The sequence below is a fragment of the Phlebotomus argentipes genome, unplaced genomic scaffold (genome assembly GCF_947086385.1).
Source record: "Phlebotomus argentipes unplaced genomic scaffold, Phlebotomus argentipes genome assembly contig_15, whole genome shotgun sequence".
Lineage (NCBI taxonomy): Eukaryota > Metazoa > Arthropoda > Insecta > Diptera > Psychodidae > Phlebotomus > Phlebotomus argentipes.
Genome location: NW_026776181.1, coordinates 11,117,383 through 11,140,817, shown reverse-complemented (window position 1 = coordinate 11,140,817; position 23,435 = coordinate 11,117,383). Strand labels below are relative to the sequence as shown.

The following is a 23,435-nucleotide window of genomic DNA, read 5'->3' as shown; positions in this document are numbered from 1 at the left end:
TTATTTATTGTCGGCTATAAATTTTATTATCGCGCCACACACAAAGCCTCGGAGAAGGAGTGAGATGAATTTAGAGGAGCAATTCATTTTCTCCAATGCTATTGATTTCATCCGTGATATTTGTACGAATGTGGCATAAAACGATGTTGGATTACATTGGCAGATCCATCCACTTTTCCCCATCATGGAAATACAGTCAGGCTTGCACGGAAGGGCGGCTCAATTTGGCAGGGGGTGAATTTTAGGTTAAGGAAAAAAAAAGTTTCGCCTCTTGAGAGAGAAAGCTCGCAATGGAATTTTCTCTCTATATGTGTGTGGTTTCCACCACATAAATCTCACAGCTCCTCTTTCTTTTTCACCCTCCTGAGCACAAATTGACTTAAAAATTCTTAACGTGCTCCACACCGTCGCGCCCATCCAATTGCGCCAAAAATGTGACTCTTCCTCAGCAGCCCCATGAATTGAAATATCAATGCTCTGTCCCGGGGTGTAAATACAGCGCCCAGGAAAATCGGGGAGGAAAAACAATCCTCAAATTCTGCCACGCAGACACTTTGCCGCAGCATCTCATTGTTTGATGCTTGATCATACATTTTTATGAGGTAAGACAGACCCCCCGTCAAAGCCACCACCTCGATTCGACAAACTTGTGAATGAGAAAAAGAAGTCACGGGACGTGTAAATAAATCTCAAATAGAACGTCGTGTCGAGGCAAAAAGCAGAATCCGTGGGAGAGGCGGCAAATGTTTGCCACTGGGGATGAATTTGCGGAATTAGACAGGAATGCCACTCAAATATTTATTCACAAATTGTCGTGTCGTTTGTATTCAAAACTCATCAGCCATTCTTTCGGCAGATGTGTGAATTTTCAACGTGGAATTTTTATTTTACAGAGCCTCTGCCTCTGCAGAAACCCTTGAGGCAATATTGCAGTGTCCCAGAGGAATTTTTATCAAAGCAATATACACGCAAATTTCACCCCGTCGACAAGATTTACATTCTGGACTCTCTTTGCCAAAGGCAAGACCATTGCCTGAGACTGACATATAGAAGCTCAAATTATTATGTATTTTGGAATAAATAGAAGCAAAATAAATATGGAAAATGCATAAGGCAACTTGAAAATTCATTTTGATGAAAATTTGGAGTTCTTCAATGCACCACAAACTCTTTTGGTTCAAGCTTTGTGGTAAATTAAACTTTTAGATCAACATAATGAAAAATTGATAAATTAAAATGCGCCAAAGCTGTCACTTCCATTCTTTCATTTAAAGATCCAGCGACGATCAAGACTGTAAAATCGGCAGATCGACACTTCGCAGTTGTTCACCCGCTTTCAGAATAACTACGGTCGGTCATTGAATATGCTTCAGTCGCGGTTTCTGTAATATTTTCACCAAGGTAATGGGAAATTAAGATTAGATTTGAAAAGTGTTTGTGCCAAAGTTGTCCTTCATTAATATTAATTCAGAAGCAGTTTGTCAAGCATCAGAGAGCAAACAAGTGCCGAAAGAGTGAATGTTCGAGGTGTGTATCTTCAAGAATTCACTCTCATTTGCCCATTATCACAGTGAATTTCAAGCCTTATTGGTATTCATTAGGTTTATCTTAGATGTATCAACATCCAGAAACATTATTAGCATAAAAACCGCATGAATTCTCTTTGGAAGACTCCCGAATTTATCACACACACACACAGTATGTGCTCATCTTAATGGACTTTGAGGTCAAACGGTGAGAGATATCAACTTGTTTACGACGATTTTTTCGGCGGCCTAATGAAAATTCAAAAGGTGCATCTTGCAGTGAATTTCGACAAGAATTCTCTGCATGTTCTCCTTTTGCCATTCATCGATTGATGAGATGGCAAAAGCAGATCAGCATCGTGAATGCACTCAATACGCCAAGAGTAATGAAAAATGAGGAGCTCGGCGGAGTCGCAGCATGAAGTGGCCTCTCGATGGGGACTGGATTGAGTGGCCTCCGGCACGAGAGCCGCTACATGACCTCAGAGTGGGTCACAATTGCCCATGGCAGAGTCGCGGTGACTGGTTTGGCGGGCTCCGCCATCGATGGCCGGAGACTTCTCTCAAACGCTAATACTCTTGGCCATGTTGGCGATGAAGACAAGAAGACGCTGCACAGGTAGAATACATTATGTCGCATGGGCAGGGAGGCAATTTGCTGCGGACTCTTCCCGAGAGTCAATAAACTTCAATTCCTCTCTGTCAACTCAATTGACCACAAATTTGCTATGCTTGCAATTGGCACATGCTCTCAGGGCGGCTACCGCAGGAATAATTTATGCAAGGTCCCCATCTCAGCGTGTGCATTGTGATTGCTTCGTGTCTTGAGACACTCACAACAATTCACTCACACATGAGAGACAATTTCTATGCTAAATAGCGCAAATATTGGTGCATAAGCAATTGCGCTCGTTCGTCCAGAGGCGCATCAATGTCACATTCTCAACGCCATCGTCGGCAAACTGCTAGACTTTTCCGTCCTGACCCATGCAAAGTGGGTGGCGCTCAGTGGCGTGGAATGACGAGGGAAAACAGATGCTCATGATAATTTAAAATGCATCAACATTAAGTACACCCACAGCATCCGAGGCTATTCATTTGAGAATCACTTATTCATGGTGGTGTGAGTTTTCGGGAGGAAGAATTTTCCATGGTGGATTTTCTATACAAATTTCCCACCACAATGCAAATTGTGTGGAGTTGTCGCGCTCTTTTGTCCAACTTTTACACTCTGTCTGGCCCACCCTCCAGTCCATCCCCAGTGATAAGGAAATAAATGAGAAGAGCAGAAATGCCATTGAGAATCTATGGTATTCCTTCGAATTGCCCACCCAAGGGGTGGTGAGGAGAGCCAGTGTGATTTCAAGAGCTTTTCCCATGACCTTTCCTCTGCCGTAATGACTTTAAGGAGTGGCTTAAAGCTGTATTGCGTATAGGAAAAAGCCCAGGAATTTTCAGACACAGCTTTGAAGCTTCAACTTCCATTAAAATTCATCAGAAGGAAAGAAACAATTAAAATTTTTGTGTCTATTACAGATTCTAAAATTCTTCAAGACACATAAATATGAAAGTTTTTAAAAAGTTAAAGGGTAGAAGTAGATAAAACGATTCGTATTTATGTAATAAATGAATTTGAAATTGCAATTAAGTTTCGCGATTTAGTGTGTGAAAGTGATTTTAGCGCCAAATATTCCTTATTAAGCAAGATTTTACTCATTTCTCTTCTCATGAATATCGGGAAAGATTGTTTCTTCCATCTTTTTAATAGCCAGTCTTGTAGTTCGACGAGCAATATGACATATTATCAAATAAGTTATGAATATAAAGCAGCATTGTGCCTTCTTTTATAATAATCTTCCTGAATGTGTTCTGCATTCTCACCTGAAATACTCTTTCTATTATACATATTTCCTCTATCAAATATGCCAGTACACTTTCCATGTTTCCGACTCCATGTGTGTGTGTGTGTGTGTGTGTGTGTATGTGTGTGTGTGTGGAAAATAGAGGAACATTTTCCGTTAAACCTCCCCACAGATGCCTTTTTTCATGGGCGGGAGTGAAAATTGAAAATTCGACATGACATTTACTTTGTGATTCACCGTCTCTCATTTCACTCACCACACCCATTCCATTTCCATCATCAATTTACTTAAAGGATCCCCAAGTTTTCACCAGCAGGAGCTTTCGTCGCTCCCAAAACGCGCTCCTCAGCCGGAAGATAGCTCGTATTTGCTGACAAAGAGTTCAACAGTTTGCCGCGTCAGCATTTCTTGGGCGAGGGTGGAAAAGGGAAAAGTCATTTTCCGGGTGTGCATTTTTCCCGCTCGAGGGTTTTCCCTTGATGGGACAAATCAAGCGACCAGAGTTGATTGTTTATGGCTATTTAGTCGCACTTGGAGGGGCTCTTGAGCGGCTCCTCGGGTGTTCAATTAAATCCTGATTGCCTGGGAAGTGTGAAGCAGAAGCTCAAGCGAACCCCGCCCTAATCATTATTACTCTTTTACACACCAAATGCGCCGCCCTCTTGTGTGTTAGATAAATATTATCAGAGAAGGTGTAAAAAGAGATTGGTAGAAAAGCAAAATTCTTGTGATATCATTGTTGAAGCAGAAAAGCCCATGAAAGACAATATGAATGTTGTCAGGAAGAAGAGAGAAAAAAGTTGACGATGGATTTTAACAATTGTCAGACTGAAGAAATGAACGTCAATCTCTTTGTTCTGTGCGCCCTTATCAAAACTTTTTCATTTTCAAAGAGAGATTTCTTTCTCTAATTATATTTCTTTCCACAAGCATTCGCCATAGAAACGATAACTTCTTTCCTTCATCCCTCCTCGCGTGGCCCCCGGAAAGAGCTTTCCCAGGCGCTCTCCTTTCAATGTAATTGCTGAAAATGAGGTATGAAGAGCCTTGAATAACGACTCGAGAATGCCAAAGTACAAAAGGACAAATGTCACAATATTTCATGTGTGGCATGAGAGAGAAAAACTCGTGCTTTGGGCCATTTGAGAGCTTTCTGGGCTTCATGTTGTCCAATAAAAAAAGGGCGCACAGTGATGGCTGCGGCATCGTAAAATGTGCCAAAATTATTAACACATCCATATTTATTAATTTTATTGCACACATTTTCTTCCTCACTTTATTATTTTCACTGTTCGTCACCACATTATTTGCTGTATTATGACTTGCTGGGTTGATGCGTTTTCGTGCAATAAAAGCGCGGCTTTCGTGGGCTTTTCGGTGCTGGGCCTTCTCAGCAATTTCCCATCATGATGACCACATAAAAGCCGCTCAATTAAAGGGTGTACGATGAGGCGATAGTGGTTAAACAGAGTTGTGAGCTTAGTTAGTCAGAAAAATGAATTAGGGAAATACCGGACTGCACGGGAATATTAGGTTAATATCAGCTTTGTGTTGATGATCAGCCTTCAGAGCCAAACTGCGATGAATGTTTCGATAAGCCTTTACAAGGATATGTTATATTAATTAATCTGAGATCATTAGGTCCAGGTCCGATGCGAGCCTAGAGTTTTTCGAAATATTTTAAACAACACAGTTTCTCATTTACATATATTTTGACCTTCTCTCCCCTATTTGCCGACAAAACCTTGAGAAATCGATTTCCCCTGAATTTCTCCGCGCTCAACTCCCTTCTCTCCAGCTGAACCTAATTAATTTTAATGATATGTGATCACAAACAATTATGTAGGTGAGGGCAATAGCTCATATCCGTGTCGCTGGAAGTGATGCTAAAATTGCGTGTTATCGTCGCGTTTCTTTCACTCTCCGCCTGCGATTCATCGTGATAAGAATCCGTGGTGAGATTTTCCTCGTTTGCCAGCGAAGAAGTTGCCGAGAAAATGCTCAGAGATTATTAGATTGCGCATAAGATGGGTGAATGTCACACAAAACATACTCTTTCGCCTTTATTTGACTCTATTAATTTGTCGCTTTATTAAATTTCGTCTCTCCCATCGCACTTTGTGTGCGGTATTGTTTTCAAACTGATTTCCGTCTAAGCTCAATATGCTTCTGATGGCGGGAGGATTTAGCAAACAATTTCCCTCCCACGCCCATTGGATATATTTTCCAAAATAAATTGTGCGCAAAATAGAAGAAGAATAGCTTTCAGATAACAAGTTTAGAGTCTGAATGACTTTAAGGACTAGGTGGATTCCATTCCCACACTCTCTGGGTCCGTGTGTACTTCTCCAGGAGAAAATCGTTTCGATTTGAAGCATGTCTCGTGCTATTTCGATATATTTTACCATGGGTATCGGCAAAGGGAAAATCCTCTTGAGAAACTTTCAGCTTCACCCTTCCATGGAGCAATTTTCCTCTTTTGCAGCGCCACTCCATGAATTTTTCGGCGGATGCGAGAAACATTTGGAGCTCGAAGGCTTTCTCGTCGAAGACAAACTCAATTCCTGCCATTTTCCTCCTTCTTGTTGGAAAATACACCCTTCCGCCTACACGATGGAAATGAGAAAGAAATTCACGATACTCTCGCACCATTTTCAAATATTCCTAGAAGCAAAAAATTGTTTTTCCTATCCGAACTGCAGAAAATAGCAAAGAAAATTGCATCTAGGGCATTTCAATACGTGTGTGTATGTAATATTGATATGCGTCAGGGTAAATGGATACGTATGAAAGTTGCTTAATATGTTATTTTCCGACTTCCTCCCATCGAAATGTGCGCGATGTTGTGTATTTTGTCCGTGGAAAAGTTTCCGGTCGCCTGTGCAGTACAAGATCAATGTGATTTAAAAGTTTTCAACACAGGGAGCAAAACACCATCGTATTTAATAATTCCAGAATCACTTCCACGCGACGAGTGGCGCTGAATTTTCCCATAAACGCACCGTCTCGTGGAATATTGGCCCAAAACATACTATAAATATTACATTTCAAAGTTTACCACCAATAATGGGGAATAATTGGGTGTTTTTGGTGGTTGTTGTTACCCATGAGATTCGCCTATGCGCCATTAAGCACGATCTCAAGTCTATATCGAATGTCTCTAAATACTGCAAAATGTATAGAGAAAGAGGGTGTGTTTCCACCCTCAGGCAATTGTGTTCTTAGGCCAAAACTTTCTGCAACAACTCTCCAAGTATATGTGTTTAGTTTGGGGCAGTGTGTGGATTTATATTGTGATTTTAATTTACTCACTATTCTCAGGTGAAGTTTCCACCTATTTCACTTAATCCAATCTGAATTAGGTGCTCTTCTTTGTCTAGGAAATAAAAAGTGTAAAACTTTTGGAACAAATGAACTCACCTAAAAACTTTACATAATAAACTAAATCGACCTAAAGATTCTTGCTTACCATTTTGGTTATTTCTTTTCTATATTTCAGCAGTAAAATGCACAAAGAAGACAATTAATTAGTCAGGCAGCCAGTATACAGTTAGTCTACTTTTTCTATTTTTAAATTTATGTTTAAAAAATGCATAAAGTGCAATATAAAAATGGTTTATCCAATTTATTTCAGCCGCAAAATGCAATGTGAAAATATTTATTTGGAAACTTTGCATCTTTTTTTCAAATTTTCCAGGAATTTTATATAAATAAAAATCAAGCTTTCTACTAAATTGGAATAAAAATTTATAAATTGGAAAGCACTTGAATGAAAACTATTGAAAAATGCATCACAAAAGTGGGTATTTGAATGCCATTGAATATATTAATCCTACAAAATGAATACAATTCGCAGTATGAAACATAGTGATGTCATTTTTCCGTAATTTCTCCCTTGTGATGTGTTCTAGAGTGAATGACGTTTAAATTTGTTTTGAAAATGGAAGACATTGCAATGATACAATTCCAGCGAGAGTCTGTGTGATATGAAATTTGCGTTTGAAGGAGTCTCATATGCAAATGCTGGATCTCACTCTGGATGCCAAGTCGTTGGCAATTCAATGAATTGCAAACGATGGATAGAATGCAAGGAAGCCCGCGGGTAGCATCTTTGTGCACTTCATGTCAATCCTTTGCTGCGCGCCATCCCAGAAGTCTGAGTCAATATTTGCTGGTCTTAGGGAAACATTGTATGATTGTTATGCTGTCAATGTGACTCTTGATTGTAGTCCCAAAGCTCATCACCCTGCAAACATGGTGAACTTTTCACATGGCAGAAAATCTGCAATTTCTATTATATAATTGTAACAATGTTGTGGCCTTATCTTGGCTTTGGGGAGTTCGCGAAGAGGGTAAACTGCGAGGAGAGGAAAGATGGCGCAAAAAGTTGGAAGCCACAGAGAATATAAAATATTTCGGAGGCTCCGCGCCGCATGTCATGAGTAATACGCACAATGGAGTGAAAGTGAAGGATTTCACGGGCTCGGGAAATCCGGGATGGTGGAAAACTCATGTGGCAGGCATTATTGAAAGACTGTCTTGCCGTGGCACGAGGTGAATTTTTGAGCAGGAAAATTGTTTATCAAATATTTATGTTTTGACAGTGAATTACAACCGTCGACTTGTGCCAGAAAAATCCACTTCAATAGCATGTTTGAGCAATTTCACGTGGAGAGCATCGGATTTATAAATTTTGCATTTGCTCTTCTGTACTATATGGATGAAAAATGGGAATGAATATTGCAGAGGAGTTGAGGCGGAGGAAAATTCAATTCATGTGGCGAATGAGAGGCACTGAGCATTAAGGGCTCCGCGTGGGTATTTTCATGTCGACAAGAATCTCAAAATGATTTAGATGAGAGGGGATGAAAATCTCCGTGAATCTTATCACTGATTCATTAAAAGCCACAACATACCTGGAGAGTGAGACAAGGCCGCAGTCACTGTGTCGAGGGAGGCAAAAGAACATGCTCAGCGTGGGCGGATATGGTTGATTTTGTACGCCACGAGGCAAGCAGAAATTCCCATGTCAAGCATTTTTCAGGCCCAGGCGAGTCGTGGTGAATTTTCACGTAAATCTTCACCGCGGGTCGGGGAGTGCGTCAAAAAATTCAGCACACAGAGCTCAAGGGTGGCCCGGGCCCACCCCATTGGCATCGCAAAAGCTCAGCGCCAGTTTATGTGGATGTCTCCACAATACCATCGACTGCTATTTACCATTTTCATCTCTCCCTCTTAGGAATTCGCCATGGATGTTTTTCCTCTCTCTCTCTCTCGCATTATCTTCAGCTGGAGAGAAGCTCAGCAAGGAATGGAATTTTCTTCACCCCCAAAAAACATAGAGCAAAAAACCCAGGCGAAAACACCACAATCTGGCGGATAAATGGGTATGATTTGTGGATCTGTGTACATTCTGACAGGGAACGAACTTTCATACCTGGGTGAAAGTGTGCTCGCATGCAAGAATTCCACATTATATCACCTTTATTGCCATTATTGTGTACATTTTCGATGAGCAATTTTCCCGTTATCTTTGCTATATACGCAAACGATATCATCATTCATCGTTGGAATTTTCATTTGAATTTTCAAACACCAACATCAAAAAAGACTGAGGCAAGTTCCAGTTTGTAGGCTTAGAGCAATCACTTAATTAGAATTGAAAAAAAAATCCCGCGGGGAAAGCAACTCATCAGACTAAAATTCCTAGAGGCAAAAAATTCGGGAAATGTTTACTCTCTGCATGAGCTAAAAAATGCAAAATTCATTCACAACATTCACAGCGACATTTAAGATATGCGTCATATTCACTAATTTGTTGTATTTTTCGTATGAAAAAGGTTGGTGAAAAGAATAAAATCAGTATAGAAAACTGACAGATCAGAACACAATTCCACAGAAAGGCCTTTAATCCAAAATTTCTTCAAATATCTTCAATATCTCTGTGTGGTTTGATATTCTAATTTCACTACTTGAATTCCTCTTGCAAAACATTTTCCTTCACGATACCACATCTTAAAGTCTCCAGGAGTTTCCTCTGGATTTTCCCTCCTCTAAACTGATTCAGATTGACGGGAAACATTCAATGAAACACTCTCAATGGCACATTTATATACACTCCAACAGAGATTTTCTGCACAATCATCAAAAAGTTGGACTATTAATAAAATTATTGTGCATTCATTTTTCACCGAATGACATCGAGAGGGTGGCCAAAGTGGCAAAAAGTTGCAGATAGGAGGCCATTTATACCAATAATAAATCGCACAATGCGAATTTCAGGGATGGAATTAGGAAATTTGTGTGCTTTTCCGTGTGTGGAGTGAGAAAAAGAAATTCGCGTGTGCAATTTATAATAATTTCCCATAAGCATTTCCCGCACACACACACACAAACACTTTCGCATGGGCGAGAAGTGGTGAGATTTTCATGGGAGGGATGAATAAAAAGTAATTTATTGTCGTCGTATCGTGTGTAACGAATACCCGTGCGTATGTGAGAATGCGGGAAACAAGTTTTCCATTTGATGGAAAATTATGCATGAAAATGTGCGCCACTGTGACTTCAAGTGCAGAGGCGGGGAGTTCGGCAGAACTTTGCGGGGGTGAAAATTTTGTGCGTTCTCTCACGCCCCTAGTCAACACTAAATATTCCACCCTCTGTGTGAGTTTTTTAATATTTAGCTGATGCTGCTCGACTGACGCTTTTTTATCAATAGAAAATGAGATAAATTTGCAAATTGTCGTCATTTTTCTCTGAATTTTGATGAATTTCTCCCACTCTTGTGCAAATTGTCACGCTTAAATGGCAAAAATATCAAATTTTCAAACTTTGTCGCCCATAATTGTCCAACAATCGACTTTTTTGTCAGATCGGTCAGAGGGAAAAACGCACCATCTGGCATTGGCCAGAAGCCGTTTTTTTTTTGTTCACAGAAGAGAATGGGAAACATCCATCAAATTGGCCAGACGAATATCTTTTGAATATTTTAAGCCATACCCCAAAATTGGGCGTTCTAACTTTAATTTTGCCCCTCATTTCATGCATACATTATGCGAATGTGCACATAAAGGAGATTTGAGGGTCTGCGTATCAAGCAAATACTTGTATGAATTTAATCTGCGAGTGATTTTCCAGTGAATTGATTTACAGATGAAATTTCATGGTTGTTTTTGCACACAACTCCGGACAACCCCATCGAGAATGATTGTCAAAAACATACTTCAGCCAGAAACACCCTGGGCAAAAATCAATCTCAATTTCCACATGGCACAATATATATTTGATACTCTGTGAAAGGCATGATTCTCTTTTTTCTCGCCGTCTCGCGGAACATGGAGACAAAAATTGGAAAATATTACAATAATGGGACCAATATTTTGAATGTAGTATTGCAATATTTCAATCTCTAGCAAATCATACAATTTATACAACTCTCGTATCTCCACAATGCTGCCTGGGTGGCCCCGTTTTTTCCTGCTCTCCCGAATTGTGGAGTTTATTTGAAAAAATTGTCGTATTTTCCGCAATTTTCCCAGGGAACTCACAAGACAGGCAAAACCAACCAATTATTCATCATCTCTCCCACCTTTTGGCAAACGAGAGTGAGAGAAAAAATGTACAAGTCTTTTTCTCACCAGTGAAATTCCTTTGTTACATTATCCCGTGTGGATGTGAGAATCACGGGGAGAATGAAGAACTTTCGCCTCTATTCCACCACCCATAAATCATGCCCTTACAGGTATGGCGAGTCGAAGGCGCGGGTGAGGAAAAAGTGAGCTCGAAGGTGTCTCTCTTCCTTGTCAACATGAACGCTGAAGCTCTACACTATTGTTGGAGACAATTCAACATTTTCCCTCTCGACGGGACATCCTTCAAAAGGAGTCACTCAGCAATAAAAATCTGACATTCTTTTTGCTCCATTTTTGCCTCGGAAAACATGGTGGGGAAAATGAGAGAAATTTCACGAGGGAAACCCCGGAAATACAAGAAAAATCCACAGGAAATCTCCGCTAAGGAGGAAGCAATTTCTGTAGATAAGAGTGAATTTGCGCAGAAAATTGAGGACACTTTGCAATTCACTGTATCTCATCGTATATACGAAGAATGACCCTCTGTGTGGGCTTCCTTTGGAAAAATGCCACAGCATAATCCCAGAAAGCATGACAAGAAAACTCTTTCTAATCCCACAAATGGATCTTGATGCCCCAGCCTCAGAAGAGATTAAGTGTGAATTTCTGTGTGAAAGTTCGCCTCACCAGGAAATGATGAATATGTTTAGCATGGCTATAGAAAGACCATAGTTGGGAAAATATGGAAAATTCGAAATTCACCCGATAGCTTGGCAGAAAAAATTACACTTCCTGCCGCAACGATAGAGAATGGCTATGTTCACCGGGAGAATCCATAGTCATGTGCATTGTGGGATCGAGGAGTGGGTGAAACATTAATTTTCTGACATGATAGGTGGAATGCCTGAAATTGTATTTACAACCAAACACACCACCACTTCCGAGATATGCAAAATCCACCCGTGGTCAGTCCATCGACATGCTTTTTTCGCTCTCATGCAGAAACTTTCCACTGTTTTTCGGCTGTACTCCCAAATCCCGCACACGAGAGAGTTGATCCACCACCCCCAGCGGATAGGACACCCTTAAATGATATGTGAGAAGTTTCCACTGCGTTCTCTGTCGAAATTTATTGGAAAAAGCGGACTTTGTTGCTCTCTCCCACCTGCATTTCCACGCCGCACTTTCCCCAATGCCCAGCATTTAAATGCGCACAGTATTCAGATTCGATTTCTGTAAATTGTGCAAATTGGTCAATTTGTATAGCTTCACTTTTTCATGCCAGAACTATTTTTTAACCGAATTCGACGTTTTTTCTGCCACTACTCACCCCCAAACGGGACTCACTCTGGATATTTTAGATGGAAAGACATCGAATTTCCATGGGAAATACAAATGACACCTGTCCTGTTTGCTGCAGATGAAAAGACACTCACCTGAAATGAAAAAAATTTCATGTTAGTTCAACTAAATTGATGGGTCGATTTTATCCAAGAGAAATAAGTATTTTAATTTTTTTTTACAATTTTTGGCGATGTAATCATTTAGGATATTAAGATCTATATGAAAAGGTATAAGACGGTACTACCAAAGCGGACTTCGGGACACCCGCGATATCATATAGAATACATGATCATATGTGATCATATAAGTGATCACATGTCCAAAATGATTACATCGCCAAGTACATTTCTGAATTCCATCCGATGAATCTCAGATTCTACAAGCTTACTATTTGCCAGTGCTCACTCCTCTCTTCTGGCTCTTATTTCTGAAAACAAGTGGAGCTTTTCTTGTCTTCACAAAAGGCAAAAAGACGATAGACTGAGTCAATGATTTCCCACCAGAATTTTCATATCGATTGTAAGGGGGTGAGTAGAAGAGATCAAAATGGTTTTTATGAATCTCTTCTGCATAAATTTGACCCTTTCCTTCCCACAGGCGCACACGCTCTTGAGAAGAGCTTTTTCTGCCGCCTCACGGAACCATATTCCATCGATTAAATACCTTTTAATCCGATAGAATCTCTCGCTCCTCCGCCGAATGAGCATCAGATGGGAATAAATTCAAATGGGTTTTTGGGGTTGAGGAGGCACAAGCAAAAAAGAGTATAAATTTTCTATCTCTGGCACAGAGAAGTGCGGGAAGGCTTTTTTCTCTCCACCCAGAAAGAATGTGGCTCAAAAATTGGCCACTCACATCTTGCCAATTTTCAAGGGGAAGAGCGAAAGGGGGGAAATGTTGAGGGGGAATGGGGAGATGAATTGGGAAAAAATCCCGGATCATCCGACCTGTATTTGCACAATGAAAAATTGACGATACCTTTTCTGATTGATTTTTACCGGATGAAGTGCGCCAAATTGAGAGTGGATCATACTCGAGGAATTCTAATGGCGAGCCGGGAAAACACAGTCAGGGCGAGAATACATTGCCACGAGGGAGGAAAAACTCATGCAAAATGCAGATGAAAGGGCTTGTCCGGCAAAAACAGCCTCAATTTCAGCTGAGATTCGCCTGTTCTGCTGCCAAGTGTTGTTCGGCCGCAAAAAAACCATTCAAATAGTGTTATTTTCTCATGCAAAGAAGATCTTTTTTTCCATCCGCTCTAGAAGAGTATCGCGCGTGGGTGGGAAACATCACTTTCACATTAGAATCTCGACTTTTATTCTTAATGAGATTTTCGTGACAGTTACGAAGAAAACTGCGATTTTTTAGCTTCACTCTCAGAGACAAGACACAGATCTCAGCTTCTCATTAAATGTCTCCTCTTTGCCATTCGTCAATTTCCCTCGTGACTTCACTTCACGTCGAGAGTTGTCATCATGAAAAGTATATCAGATTTTTGAGTGGGAAAGATTTTCAATCAAAACTCATTTACTCCACCCCATCAGTTTCTTTCCCGGTTATTTTTACCGACGCGTCTCTGCGGGGAAATCGATGAATTGTGGAGGCCACCTGCATTAATTTGCCCACCCACGAATATTCAAATTATTAGTTGAATGCTTCAATAGAGACCGTAGTGGGTTTGAAAGTTTTTCGGTGGGCTTCATTGAGTGGCAGATGGAAAAATTGTGGTTGGAAAATCAATGGGAGTAATTTCAAAAGAACGTTCTTCTCAATCAGTGCCATAAACATACATTAAAAGTGGGTGGTTGTGTTTTAATTAAACAGCTGTTTTCCGACAGCAACACAAATTAAGGGATCGATTTCAGATATTAATTAGTTATATATGATAATTATAAAACATGCAGATCACTTTCAAACAACTATAACAATGTTGAAAAACATATTACTCATAATGATATTCCCAATATAATGTATATAGAAAACTATTATAATAACATGCTTGCCAAAATGTGTATTGAACAAAACTTTAATAATTACTGATGTTGTCTCTTTCAAATTGCTAAATGTATCAGAGCATCAAATAGTTTGCTTATTCGGACAAATATCATCAGACATACATATTCATTCCCCTGGAATGAAAAGTCCAGCTGTCAGTGATGAAAAATCATGAGGAAATTCCTGATGAATGTTCCATTTGTTCGCCCCACAATCAATATAGTGACAAAAAGATTGGAGAGACAGTTTCCGCGCACAAAAATAGAAAGAGACAAGACAAGTTTCCTCCTTCCCAGTTCTTAAAATGAACACACAAAAGCTCTTTCTTTTTATATTTCATCTCCCAAATAAATCGAACATGTTAAATGAATTTTCACGAGGAGAGATGAACTTTTTCCCCTACTTTCTCACACCAAATTCCCGCCACCAAACTCGGGCGCTGCTTTGTGTGCCAAGGCAGGGAAAAAGTGCGGTCTTGGAGCGATGTAATGTGAGAAAAACTTTTCACCCACACCCCAATAGAGTGCTATACATATGTGCCCGAGATGCTCCCCATAGAGGACTTTTAGTCACACTATCAATAAATATAAAATATTGCTGCTCGCCGGGAGAAAAAGCTCGTGAAAAGTTTCTCAACAAAGTGTCGATTTTAATTATTATTTGAGCATTTTGTCACAATTCCTCGGGTGCTTTTTTATACCATCCAGTCCAAATCCTCCGAACCACTCCTTGGAAAAGCTCATGAGATGGATGTTCCGAGTGTAATAAGGAAAATATGTTGTTGACAGTGAGAATTACGGTTCGCTCACACACAATTTTCAAGAGGAAAAGTCTGTCGTAAGAAAGTCTCATAACTTTGCTATGTCTCTTTTATTATAGAAGATGATATTTCACAGTGTTTTACTGCTTTGAAAAATTTATAAAGAATTATATAATGAGTTGATGAATGGAGCTCTAAATTGACTTAAGCATCATACATAGTGTTTATTTTCTTCTCGGAATATCTGCTGTATGTGTTTGAAAAGCTCACCTTTTCACCCAGTGAATTGTGATGAATTTGCAATGATAAATATTTGAGTGTTGCCATGGCGGGAGTGGTGAAAGCGTCTGTCTCTCTGTCTGAAATTCCGCCTTCGCCAGCGAGTGTGATGATTAAATATCCAAAAGAGGCGACTTTATTCGCCTCGAAAAGGTGTGGTAATGGAGAGAAGGTAACTCAAGAGCCCATCAATTCATCTGGAGATGCCATCCCGCCCTCAAAAAGTGTGCGGCCTCAGGCGAATTTGCCTGCGAATCGCCACGAGAAAGCTCGGGTGGGAAATATGCCTTTCCATCATTTATCATTTTGCACCCCAAGCATAATAATAGGGGCATCATCCCGGCGAGGCTTTCCCGAAAAGTGTCTACGCACCGAGCATCACACACACAAACGCACACACACACACACACACTTGTCATCCACCCCCTCGGCGCAGTGACTCATTTCACCGGCATTAAACTAAATGGGGTGTGCTCTTGTTGTTGTCACACGCCATAAGTGAGCCACTTTTCTCTTAAAGCACATAAAATCATTTCCCCATGCCACATCCAAAAAGTGTGCGAAACAACCCCGGCGAGGAAAGGCGGCCAGACTTTCACCGACACCGAATTTTACACATTTCAATGAATAATGAAAATCTGTTTTTGCCAAGTGAGCAGAACCTGCGCCAGAAAAAAGCATGGCAGGACAATGACGGGGCGGAGGAAAAGTCACCCAATTCGGGCGCTCGGAGCTTTTCTCGGTGGACCCGGGGAAAAATCACATTTCTCACTTGACAAAGCAGATCCACGCCGCGCGGTGAAAGCTCCCACGCAATTAATGCATGTAATGAGGTATTTGGCAAATCTCTCATTTTACAGGGGAGTCTAATTTATCGCCAAATTTAATGGCAAATTTTCAGATTAATCTCACTGAGGCTCCAGAAGAGGATTGAGCGGTTGATTAAAGCACGAAGAGAGGGGATAAATGAATTTTATATCCATCATAGTCTGAGTCGTAGTCTGAATATGTCAAGAAAGTGGAAATTGAGTAAAGATAAGAATAAGTCAGACTTCTTGTCAAACAATCAAGTTACACATACTCTCCGATCTAAAGAGTTCCATGTTTTTGGGGAGAATTTCAATAAATAAAACTAAACTAAAAGAGTTGCTCGAAAAAGCGGCATATTTCCGAAAGTCGTCAGTTTCTTGCGTATCGGGTCTTGTTTCTTCTTGAGTGAGAATTCTTTCGACAAAATCAAAAAGTCCTAATTCATCTGTGACACTGCAATAACGGCAAATGGCATTCGATGCGAGTGAAAGTGTTGAAGTGCACAGAGAAATGTGCAATAACATATGACATAAGCAGGACAGCGATTGCATGGCAAGTTCCGGCGACACTTTATATAAAGTGTCGAGCAGTTAACTGGATTGCTCTATTCATATCTCTTGATTCTTTTTATATCCTCGCATGGCATTGTCTGCCACCGCATATTTCAGTTGGTAATTAAATTAAATGGCGCACGCACTCTCGTTCGGAGCTTCAACCTCCTCAATTTCCTGCCAAACGGAGGCTTTGCCGGCGAGTGTGTCTGCTTGGGTGAGGGAATAAAATATTGCAGCCATAGTCATTACAACCCCGTCCGCGTGAAATGTTCTTTTAATCAGACTAAGTGAAGCGGTTTCGCCATGAATATTTCTTTGTCTCTCCAGCAGAAATTTTCCGTCTTCATTTGAGCAAGCCTCTTCGCTGCCTTTGAGAAACATTCATCACACATACGCGTGGGTGATTAATGAAACGGAAGAGGAAAATCAAAATCAATTGCTCGTACGTGTGGCAATGCTCACACACGAAATCAATCGTCCCATTGCCAGAATACCTTACAACTCGGCCCACCCCCGACAGACCGCCGCCCTCAATATTTATTATTGTTTACCTTTTCGGTGGTCTTAGGCATTTCTCGTGCTCCACACACAATCATCCACACATTTAATAACTCCCAAGACAGGGAGTGGCAGCACAATGGTTGGGAAAATCACGCCGAGGAAAAATCTTGAAGATGAGCAATTTATTGAAAAATACATAAACAATTTCCAGATCCTCAAAATACCAACGCACACATCTCAGATCTCACTTTTCATGGAGCCTCTCAGGTTTCCTCTTCACGCACTCATACCCCCAAATTCTGCTGCCGTGGCCGGAGAAGTCGAAGAGGTGGAAAAAAGGGGCAAAATGGTGAATAATTCATAGATAAATTGAATTTTTCAGATATGTCTCTCTCCTATTGATTCCCCGAATGGCGTGGGCTTGAGCCAAAGGTGAAACTGTGTCGATAGCAGTGCTCATGGTGGAACTTCCGTTTAATTAATGAAAATACCACCACGCTTTCCCGTTGGCATTTGCATAGCACGCAAACTCTGTTCCTTTTTCATGAATTGCGTCCAACTGCACTTCCCATTCGACATAATAATTCATTTTCTCAAATTCCAACCCCTTTTGAAAGAGATTTATTGTGGTTTTGTACAAGAAAAAAATCATTATCTATTTTATGGTAAATAAATAAAAGATGTGAAAGTGCATAATTAGTACCATATAAAATAATCTAATATTAAACTGTATAATTACGACTTTTAAGCCAATTTATATTGGAATAAGTTAAAAATTCATTGCAAAACTTTGGAAAACTGACCACTTCTTCCAACTAGAGCAATGAACTAACAAACTGCTACCCAAAGTTTCAATGAATATTTAAATTGTTGCTCAACTGTGAGAATTCCCTAAGCACTGTGTTTTGGTATATTGTCTGTTTATTTGAATAATGCAAATACACTATAAACTTGGGGATACTTCTTTCTCCAAAATTGATCTTTAGCCAATACACATCCTCAGACTTTATTAATATAATATGCAGTGCTGTCGAATGTTATTTGAACCGAGAGAATGCACTAGTATATATTTCTCTCCAAGAATGACATTTTAAGACTAGGGAGGAGCTGAGAAGTGCAGTTTAATTATTCCCTCCACTTGAGCATTCCCGACTAATCTCCCTCCTGTTCACCTGTTATTGTCAATTTCACCCCATTAATTGCATGTAATTTAATTTATTCTCAAATACATTGTGAGCGCTGTAGATGTAGAAATCCCCCATGAGAATGGAGTTAATTGGCTCCAAATTGCAACACTTTTCTTGCATGAGTTTCATTATTAAGCACTCTGTGTGCTATTTGAATATCAAACAAGCCGGTGAGCGAATGAACGGCAAAGTGATTTTCAAGGTATGCGCCATGCAAAGTCTTCAAAAATCTCCCCTTGCTCATAGGCATTGAGCAGGCGAGTAAACTTTCACCGCTTCTCCACACAATTTTGCTCGCACAGAGATTAAAAGCAATCCATATACAACTGGCGTACGCCACCCCTAAACTACTTCCCGGCGCCCGTAAGTTCCACGTGTGCCTAAGCAGGGGATACACTTTCTCCATTTCCACGGCGCGGCATAATCTGGTTAATGGTACATTACTTTGTTTGCCAATACCGCCCAGAGCCAGACAAACTTTATAAGTGAATGGAAAACATTGTTAAAGTGTAATAGAATCACATACACTGTTTTGCGGCAGGGACACCCTTATGTGCCAAGAAAACCTCTCGTCGCCACGACGATACACGGGGGAGGCTGAAGCAATAAAAGTGCTGACATGAGCACGTCTCGCATGTGAAAAATTAAATTATTTGTATATTTCCACAGAGGTCGAGATTCTGCGATCGTGGCATGAAACATCCAAACATTGCTTGGCATTTGCGCGCAGTTTCTTTCGAGATATGTTTTCACATGTTGAATGTTAGCTCTGGAAAAGCCAGTGGAACAAAAGTGCCCTATAACAATATTTATATATTGTTTATATTTCCAATTTTGTCGCTTTTCACTAAATATACACGAAACAAAAATAATTTCATGTGTTGTACTTTCGGGGAAAAACCCTTGGATTTCTGTGTAAACTCTGAATTTCACTGAATCTTTGTAGAAATCTGAAAAATACTATTATTACTTATTAAAACATTATATTACTACTGCAAATTTTAGTCTAAAATTCACCCACACGTAGGCAGAATCTTAATAAATAGGCCAGTAAATGATTGAACACTGATGCAGTACAAGTTATATTATATAGCAAAAGGTGCAATTATAACATAACCCTTGCGAAATAAGGGCAATTAGTCACAAATTAAACATCAAAGGGGAGATCCTTTCCAAGAAAATGTCATTTAGAATCTATAAATAGTCGTGAATAAATAATACAATTGTATTTCCATATTGATTTTATTGCTGTCATTTTCACGCATTCCTTATTCGAAGACATATTTTTTCTTTTGTCTTCTTTCAAAATACGCATAATAGGACGTTTCATAGACTTTACATATTTACTTTTGTAAATATTCACAGTATAACATTACGATACACTCTCTGTCTATTTGACGACACATCATCCCACCTCGCACGTCCCATGGGAGCCGGGAAAAGCGCCCCATCAGCAAGCATGGCGAAAGCTCCGAAGAGAATCACTCACAAATCGATTGAGTTAATGAAAAAATATTTTTCTTCGTCAATATTCACAACATTGTCAGCAGATATTCCCGCCTCGTGCTCATTGTTGTCGCCAAACAATTTTTCTCCCACTAAAGTGATCCCTGGTGCTGGCCTTTTTGCGAATGCCGAGGACACACGCACAAATGGAGTGGAAAGCTCCGTGGGTGAATGAAGAGGCGGAAAAAATGTCCATTTGGGATTTGTGCTGCATAGGCAGGGCTGAAGGAGTCACATGTCAGTCTGAAGAGCACACAAAAGCTCCAGAAGAAAAGTCAATCTTGGCTCATGGAAGCCACCCTTCCGCTTCAATTCATCTCCCTTTTGCTCAGTGCTTTTTACCGCGTAGAGTGAGAGCTTGGTCTCTCCAGAAAACGCAATCAGCATATGAGAATCTCGCATTGTTCTTGAGAGCATGAAACTTTCATGTTTGTATTGTGTAAATATTTATGTTGGGACCCGCGAGGGCGGGAAAAGGGAGCGAAAGCGCCCAAGGAGGCTCTCAACCTCGTCTTTTGGCTATGTTTCTGTGTCAAAAGCCACTTTGTCTCGAGCTTTTTATACGGCTCGTGCGCCACAAAGATGCAAGAGGGTAAAAAATTCAAATGCGACGGCTTGTGAAGGTGCATCCCTCCGAGCGACTCTCTTTCAGACTAAAATGCACCATTTAGGGTTGAGTGAAGTTAAAGGCATGGAAATCCGACCGTTGAACTCCACGCTAAGGAGATTGCGGTGTGACTGTGGAATTTTTTTTCGACACAGTCACACAAGTTTTTCTCCCTCCGCCGCAGCAAAACTCCAGCGGAGATTTCCACTGGAAAACACCCGGCAGTGAAAAAGTGACGAGATAAATTAGGAATCTCATAAAGTTCGTTACGCGACTCATGGCGAAACTCGTAAAGTATATTCTTTTCGTCTTCACAACGACAACCTCATTTTGCAAGCCACAAAAAATTTAATATGACTTCGAGACAATTTGTGTCATGCATCACAGATATTTTGTGCTGAGAGGCTGAGATTTGTGAGGTATTTGCGGGCTGCGATGCTAGGCTAGATCGCTCCCTAGGGTGTGATATGGGCATGCTATTCTGGGACGAAATTGAGATAATTATCTCTCTTATATGACGAAGAAATGAAGATGCCAAATCTGGCAGTGCCGAGAGGGTCCCTCAGCCGCCATCCCCACGCCAGACGTGTCAGCAGAAGCTCGCGGAGAGGCCATCAGCCATAAATGGGGGTGAATTTGTATAACTTGATTATGATGATAAACCCATATGTATCGAGATAAAGATGCGCATATATTTCAGCTTAACTGTGCGTCTCTCTGTGTGTGTCTGCCAAGCGAGCATGGGAATAATTTATAATGGGTACTCGGATCACCCCCACGGAAAAGCTTCCCACCTCGATGTGGCCCAACTTTCTCGGATAAATAATTATTCATCACCCAGAAGCTTCCGTACACACAGAGAAAAGCGCGTGTGGACTTTGAACAGGGATTAAGCAATGCTTTATTTGCTGTCAGGCTTTTGCGTTGAGCGAAACACCGAGCACGTTCGTTTAATAGTATGGCGAATGAGATGTATTGATGAGTTTCAACCTTTTATTCAGGCCTAGAGCTGCACATTAAGTATTCAAGATATTTCAGAGATGCATTTGTAAATTAAATTCCAGAATAACGTTATAAACTCCCATAAGCATCCCAAAGCACTACGCGAATTTCCCACATAAGCATTATGTACTCATTCGAATTGAATTTCTAAGTGAGCTTTTCCTGAGTGCACGAATCTCACTGTGCATGATGAAAAGTAAGGTGAGCTTAAAGCCAAATATTTCTGGTGGAAAGAGAATGAAATTTAAAGAGTTTTAGAATATGAACAATTCCAGCGAGGTGTTGAACAGATTTGCAACGACTTTCTCAAGTCGGTGGATTAAATTTCTGAAATATTAATTAATCTCATGCAACTTATTGTATTTAATTAAAATCTCTGCAAATTACTCCATGCCAAACTGGAGATGGTGTACTTTTTGCAGGTGCGCTATTTTCCCATTAAAGGCGATCCACTGGTTTTGAGCAACAAATTCTACAATATGAGCCACATGAAATGCATGGGAAACATTCCTCTCCACACCGGAAGGCAATTTCGTGAAAAGAGTCGTGAATTTACATAATATCAACCCATCATAACATCTACTGCTGCCACTAGATATTTCTCATAACTCTCCACCAGAAAGCTTCTGCCGAGCTTTGGGGGTTGTAAGACTGCGGTGCTGAGGGTGAGTTTCTAGATATGTCTTTTTGTGCTGCTCATGTTTCCTTTTCGCTGGGAGTAAAAATAAAATATATAACAGCATCTTGGGTAGAATGAAATAGATGTGAATTGAGGGTTGAGGGCAAAAAAATGTATTCTCTCGCGGAATGTTCACTTTTCACTTCAGAACAGCTATGGGCGTTGGGTGGTTGAGAAATGAGGACTCCGCGATGGGCGCAGAGAAAAAAAATGATTTTCAAGAGAATCGGAAACGTTAAGGGCTTTTGATTCCCAATCACAGACCGCAAAGTTAATAAGTTTCAACATGATTTTTCTCATCCATTTTGATCCGTATTCTTGTCGTCAGCATTCTTTTTGTTCTCATTCTTCAATTGTCGCGCCATAAACAGTGTGAATCCACCTAACTTTCTATGTGCTGAATGTCAATGGAAAACTTTTCACCAACCTGTTAGCAAAATCCACCTATAATCCATATTTTCAACGCTATCTTGCAACACAGCGCACGGGTTTTCACCTCTGCAGATGCCACGAAAAATCCAAATATTCCTCCGCCTTTTTGTCCTCTCTTGATGTCCACTCACAGAAAATCCCTAATAAAACCCTCACACAACGTACTCGGAGGCGATTGTACACAAAACACTGCACAGCTTTTGTCTCCTCTCGCAATTAATAGTTTTCCAGGGACGATGAAATAGAGATGCTCACAGCTTTAATGCTTGCACGAAGTGGCCGTTGCATAGAGTAAGCTTAGTCTGAATTTATAATCTCACTATTCAAAAATTTGACTGACAATTTCCACACAGACACACTGTATGAGGAACACAAAGGCGGAATGGAAACACCTCTTCACGGGTGAAAATTTTGCACAAACACTTTAATTACAGAGCGAATTGCCTTGAGCGCTAAAAGTCCTCAATCGATCCTCAACGTCGGAGGTAAACTCTTGACGGGGTGAATAGGGCTAGGTGAGGATGTCACTTGCAAGCCCGGCTCAGACAGTGGCCTTGTTACATAACACTCGCCGAGCCTCAGAACAGCGCCAAGTCGTTGCCCGTGAATCTGCACAGTGTCACTCCTTGGGCCGTTATGTAACTCCTGCCACACATCATTTCGCAGTCCGGAAGCAATTTCCCACCCACGGGAAAAATCCTCTCTGCGATATTCGCGGTCTGGGCGACGGACACCCCAGCAATTTCCTCGTTAGTGACTTCCGTCAGTGGGATATGAATTGAAATTTCCGCCCCAGAAACACACAAAACTTTTACTC

At 40.6% G+C, this 23,435-nt stretch overlaps 1 protein-coding gene across 1 annotated transcript in view; it reads right to left on the bottom strand.

Annotated features, from left to right (window-relative positions):
• The window catches only part of LOC132262778 (hemicentin-2-like), a 111,356-nt gene extending 88,391 nt beyond the window's left edge, over positions 1 to 22,965 (bottom strand). Inside the window, exon 1 of the mRNA XM_059762188.1 lies at positions 22,614 to 22,965. Coding sequence (XP_059618171.1) covers positions 22,614 to 22,641 — 28 coding nt within the window. The 5' untranslated portion in view covers positions 22,642 to 22,965. The remainder of the gene's footprint in view (positions 1 to 22,613) is intronic.
• Between the last annotated feature and the right edge of the window lie 470 nt (positions 22,966 to 23,435).